This window comes from Gossypium hirsutum, chromosome A05 (assembly GCF_007990345.1).
Source record: "Gossypium hirsutum isolate 1008001.06 chromosome A05, Gossypium_hirsutum_v2.1, whole genome shotgun sequence".
Lineage (NCBI taxonomy): Eukaryota > Viridiplantae > Streptophyta > Magnoliopsida > Malvales > Malvaceae > Gossypium > Gossypium hirsutum.
In genome coordinates this window covers 28,905,766-28,911,807 of record NC_053428.1, presented here as the reverse complement: position 1 = coordinate 28,911,807, position 6,042 = coordinate 28,905,766, and the positions used below count along the sequence as shown (strand labels likewise).

Here is a 6,042-nt window from a genome sequence, read left to right as displayed (position 1 = left end):
TAGTCTGAACAAATTAGGTTAAGAATATGATGAATAATAATTTTTGGATAGGTTTAAATTTATTTCAAATTTTCGATTTAGTGATAAATTTACTCTAAAATTTGTTTTTTTATGTTATTTTTATACCTATTTATTTCAAAAAAATTTAGAAAAATCATTTATATCAGCAACGAAGAATACATATATTATCATGCAAGTTATTATATTAATACCATTAAAATTTTAATAGTTTTCTCAATTTTTCATCCAAAAATAATAATTTGACTAAAATTTGAATGTTGAAGACAAAAATGACTCAAAAAAGATTAAGACTAAAATGGTAATATAAATAAATGTTAAGTGCTAAATGTTGAAGAAAATTGAACTAAAGGCATAAATTTTAATATATAGAAAATTTTAGTACAATTCTCATAGTGCTAAAACAAATTGGAAAATTAAGAAAATAAAAAGAAAGCTATATTCACTTGGAACTAAAAAATTAGAATGAATTTAGAAAAGTGTAAAAGAGATTTCATTAAAAATTTTCTTTGTGGAATTCGAACTTCGTTGAAGTCTTGTGGGAAAAATCAGAAGCCAGTTGTCTCAACTCCTTGGTTAGTGCTGGTGCCCCACAGTAGAAAACTCCTGCAATATTCATTGAATTCAAAACCATATCAATAAATAATACAACACTCAAAAAAGATAACTTTATTTTATCAACTACTGGTGACGGGATATTAGAAGGAAAAAAGAAACGGGTTGGTGAAAAGGTCAGGAAAAAAGTAGACTGACCAATTCTGGCGTCAGGATGATGTAGGGCGATCTTTTTGTAAACTTGACGCCAGTTAGGCTTGGCGAAGTGAGATTTCACTCGAGTTCCGGAGACGACGTCGACGCCGTTCTTGGCGTGGTGAAGTGACTGAAGCATGGTTATGAGAGCCGATCGAGCGTCGCCTTCCTCGTAAACGCTGGTGCAGTAGTTGTGGAGCTCGATCACCCTTTTCTCGTCCATTTCGGCTACTTCGTTCATTATCCCTTTGAACCACTCGAACGAGCCTTGCTCCCTTGTCACCCAGTAAAAGTAGGCTTTCCTTGTTTTGAACCCTTTGCTCTTGTTGTTGTTGTTGTTGTAATTCCCATTCTCTAAACCAGATCCTGGAAATGAATCATCTTCCATTCTCATGTTGTTGATGATGTCCTTGACAATGCTGATCATTGGAGTGGCGCCGATGCCGAGCCCCACCAGGAGAACAACGTCGTATTTCTTGTAGTCCTGTGCCGGAGCTCCGTATGGACCGTCGATCAAAATCTTCGGGAAGCTGTACATCAATTCATACACAACATTATCAAACTTTGATTGCTATGTTTACAAGCAAATCCATTAATCATTCATTTAAGTTGCATGTAATCGAGATGACGAAATTTTACCTAGTATTGTTTCCTTCTGCCCTGAGCAGTCCACTCTTTCCAGCAGCTGGAGGCTGACAAACCTGTTTAATGTCCAGCACAAGCAAAATCATGTAAGTCACTTGATTTCTCAGTTTCGAGTTTCAACATTGGAGACAAGTAACATTAACCAACCTCAGAGAAAACAGTTTTGAGCTGCCTTGTCCAATCACCCAAAGTTCGAATGTGAACACTAACGTAGTCGTCTCCAGGTGCTGAAGTTATGGAGAATGGATGCCTGCAATAGCCGATGATTGGATGGGTTAAATATTACGAAGTGATGCAGAATTGAAGCAATGCTCGGATCCCGTATCCGACCTTCACAACCGAGTCAGAATGACATAAGATCAGAATGTACGTACCATTCAAATTGGGAGACTGCAGAGCAGTTGACAAACATGTATTGCCCACTTTTGTACTTGAATCCTTGGGGCTTCGACATATGCAGTGACAATACATTTCCAGGATATACAGCAACCTTGAGAATTTTAACTGCCTTGATAGTTGATCTAAATGCTCGAGTCAACCTTTCGCAGGCGTAAAGAATAACAGGCACTGCTACGTACATCCATGTCTGCAATTTAAGGTATGGAAATTGAGTTAACCAAATCGTACTAATGATTTAATATGCAATGAAGGAAGAGATTGAAGGGATTAAAAGCTTACTGTTTTCTGGTACCATGTCTTGGTCAAATAGAGATAATAACCATGAACGATGAGGAGAGCATAGACGATAATGAAAAGGTGATGCGAATACCAGAACGCGTTAAATCCGGTGAGCTTCTTAAGGAACTTGGGGAGGTTCAATTTGTTGCGCCTGAACCAAGGAGTGGCTAGTGTGAAGGCAATAGCCATTAGTACCACCATTATAATGCCTGTTACACCTTCCACTCCCTTCACAAACCACCAGTAGTTTGAAGGTTGGTCCTCCCCAAAGTAAGGTTCCATTGGTTCATATTCTTCTTCTGTGGCATGAAGAAGCCTCGGGAAATCACAGGTTAAATGCGCACCTCCGTGTAGGATCACCCCAACCGTAATCCCAACCGCAATAACCTGCAATTATGTTACATTACATTACATGATGTTGAGAATTAAGTACAAGTTTGATTGTCAATAGAATGACACTACGACTTACCTTGTGGAAGTTCAAATTGTCATCAAAAGGAACAACAACGCCCATTTTAGTCTTGTTTCGAAGCCAAGTAATGGTGTTTCGACACACTGGTAGTAAAATCAAAGCCATGTTGAACTTAAGAGTCTCTGCACCTCCTTTAGCAATGCAAACACAGTATCCCATCACATCGAAAGCGGCCCTGTTCCGGTACTGCACGAACTTATATGCGAATAGGCCCCAACAATGCCGAGCCACAACATCATAACCCAGATCCTTTGCCAGTTATCCAATATGAAGTACTTAGTCTTCTGGTACAACCTTTTAATTGGGTTGTTCTCTTGAGTTGGCTTGAGTTTCTGGCTTAACATTTGACTCAGTATCCGACTATCCCCGACCCTGACAGATTGATTTGGAGCTTGTAATAATAGAGTTTCCAGGTTATAAATCTGTTCAAACCAAAAAGAAAAACAGTAAGCTTGGGAAACAAAGACGGCATGGAACAAAACAAAGATATGTCTTTGGGGAGTGTCGATTTACCATGATGTAGCCGGCATTATCTGGATCAAGTTCTTCCATGATCAAAGCAGCATATTCTTCGGCCTGTTTCTGAATGGTTGAAAGTTTGTTCGCAGAAGCGCTGAGACTGATGATCTACAATATAAAATAATTCATTCGTTAGAAAATATATACATTTATTAAAAGTTACGTAAATGTTAAGAAAATATTTTCATTTCAAGTAATTTGAATGTTGATTCCTACCTCTCTGACTTCTTCTTCTGTTATTCTTCCATCAGCGTCTTTGTCAACCCTGCATAATTACAGCTTTAACATAGTAAAAAAAAAATGGGATTTTGCTTTCAGTTCATCAGATTTTGAGGGAGAAAATTTTACATGTCAAAGAAAGTTTGGAGTCTAGAGTCAAAGCTTTCGTCGGAAATCTGATCCCAGAACTGTTTGAGCTGTGTTTTGTTGATTGAGTCTCCGGTTACATTATGTCTCCGAGCTAGCGCTTGAAACAGCTCAGTGGCGAATTCTTTAGACTGGTTCATTCCTGTATTTTAAAAATAAAGAAGAAAATTCCTAAAACTTTCTTCTGCATAAAATTAATGCTCTTTTTTGGTTGTTTCGATCGTGAAGTACGTACCGATGCATTCGGCGAATTGGGATTGGTGAAGAAGGCCATTCGTAGAGGCGGTCAAGTCATTGAATCGCTTCTCGACGGAAGACCAACCGTTGCCGGAGCCCCCAGTTTTGGTGGTGATAAACTTGAGCCCTTTCAAGGCATGAGCTGCTGCCGATTTAGTCCTGTCGAACCTCCGGCCGGCGTTAGATGGTCTTCCCGAAAGAACTTGTTTCAGCTCCTGAGAAACCTGTTTAATTCGATTCGACGTGTTCCTCAACAAATAGGAACGGAACGAAGCCGACTTGTTCTCCAAAGTTTTCTTAGCTAGCAACGCCAACTCTGGGTCTTCGTTTCCACCACCGGCGCCTTGAACGCTGTGAACCGCCACGGAATCGTCTCGGATGTCGAGGGTGATTTCAACGTAACTGTCATCATTGTCAGCGCCGGCCAAACTAGCAGCGCTGCGTGTTGAGTTTGTCTTGGCCATGGTGATTTCCGGTGGAAGGTTGAATCTTGTACTCTTTTTCGAAGATTTTTTGTTAGAAACACCGCCGCCGCCGCCACCTAAGACCAATGGTCCACTAAACGTCGCCCTGTCGCTTGCTATGCTTTCTGTGTCGGAATTGTTCTCCGAATAAGCTCCTCTCCCATCATCGTTCCTCATTTTTTTCCCCCTCCTCTTCCTCTACGTTACAAATCTGAACAACTTTGGCTTTATAAAAACAAGGATCGAAAATAGGTTCTTCTACTGTGAATTAACTACTAAAAAACTCGAAACAAATAGTTGCATGCAAGAAAGAGATGAAGAAAAAGAAGATCGGTCTAAAGATTTTCAGACAAGTATTTCATCTCTTTACAAATGTTTTCGTTTTGTCATTTCAAAGAAATGAGCTTCTTTATATATATATACTGCCAACAGTCAAACAGGGAGAAACTTACAGAAGCAAGCTTCCATGAAGCCGGTCAAACACCCTTTTTTTATAATTTTCCCCGTGTGTTCAGTTACTCTATATATTAAAAACAGGACAATGGTAATTATTTCAGGGAAGCTTTGTTTTACTGCTTGAGTCGTTTGGTGGAAATAAATGAATGGAAACCATGCTCATGTCTTTTAATGCGAAGTTAGGTGAAGATTATCAGACAATGACTGAAGATTATTTCCAAGAATAGACTAACTTTGTGGGACACCAAACCCTGGTTAGTGTGTTTTCCTATATTTAAATTATTTTATATTGAAAATTAATGAATAATAGCAACAAAAATGTCAATTTTTAATGATACAAGTTTAAGCAGTGTGTACGCATTTTAGGAACCATAAACCTTAGAGGAATTATTTGGATCTTCAAAGGTCATAAGAAAAATATGAATAACCATCAAATATTACACCAATATCAAACATCCTGCGTGTAAAACACTTAGGTTTAAATTTGTTTGTGGTCACTATACATTTCAGATTTTTTTACTTTTATTCCTTTTATATGTCAATTTTAAAAATGCTAATTTCAAAATATAAAAATGCAATTAAGCAGTTAAGAAAAAATTCAATTGGTTGGGCTTTTAGTCGCCCCAAAATCAATTAAGTCTTTTTGTTAATATAAACCGTCAATTAATCGGTTATGACTTTTAACTTTGTTAGATGTGACAAACAACATTGACATAGCATATTAACATGATGTGCATGGTATGCCACATCAACTGATTTTTTTAAAAATTATGTGTGTTGAGTGGCATGCTAACATCTTTTTATAATTTTTAAAAAAAAAATTATAGTTTTGTACTCATCTTGAATGAATTTAGATAAATGAGTATCTAGATTCATTCTAGATGTATATATATTGTTATTAATTTTAGATTTTTTTCCTAACATGGCATGCCACGTGAGTGTACAATTTTATTAATTTTTTTTGTTAATGTGGCATGTCATACCAGTGTTGTTTGTCACATCAATAAGGTAAACAATTAAATTGATCAATTAATGATTTTCGTTAACAGAAGGGCCTAATTGATTTTTCGAGGGGTCACTAAAGACTCAATAAGATAAACTTTTTTCTTAAGAGTTTAATTGAATTATTATTATTTTTATTAAGGACTTTTCTTACCTTGAGCCATGTAAAAATTAAGGTGGCACTATTAATGAATTTACATAAAATATGAATATGTAAAATTTTAACATTCAATATTCTGATTCAAAAATTAAAGTCCAATTGATAATATAAATAGAAAAAAAATCATGAAATTAAAAACAGAAAAACTAAATTTCAAAAAGCTCAGGAGCAAAATTATACCAAAAACCTTAATATTTATGCATAAATTAAATCGGTCTTAAAAAATTCATAACCTAGTCGTCTCATGAATTTTTTACCATATTAAGAATGAAATG

At 36.5% G+C, this 6,042-nt stretch overlaps 1 protein-coding gene across 1 annotated transcript; it reads right to left on the bottom strand.

Annotated features, from left to right (window-relative positions):
• Positions 1–359: 359 nt before the first annotated feature.
• LOC107957571 (respiratory burst oxidase homolog protein D) lies at positions 360–4,546 on the bottom strand. Its single transcript, XM_016893110.2, is given in 12 exon segments — positions 360–624; positions 772–1,298; positions 1,408–1,469; positions 1,561–1,663; positions 1,788–1,999; positions 2,092–2,478; positions 2,561–2,775; positions 2,778–2,985; positions 3,077–3,190; positions 3,299–3,347; positions 3,431–3,590; positions 3,684–4,546. Coding segments are annotated over 12 exon segments (2,790 nt in total). The 5' UTR covers positions 4,327–4,546; the 3' UTR covers positions 360–514.
• Positions 4,547–6,042: the final 1,496 nt, after the last annotated feature.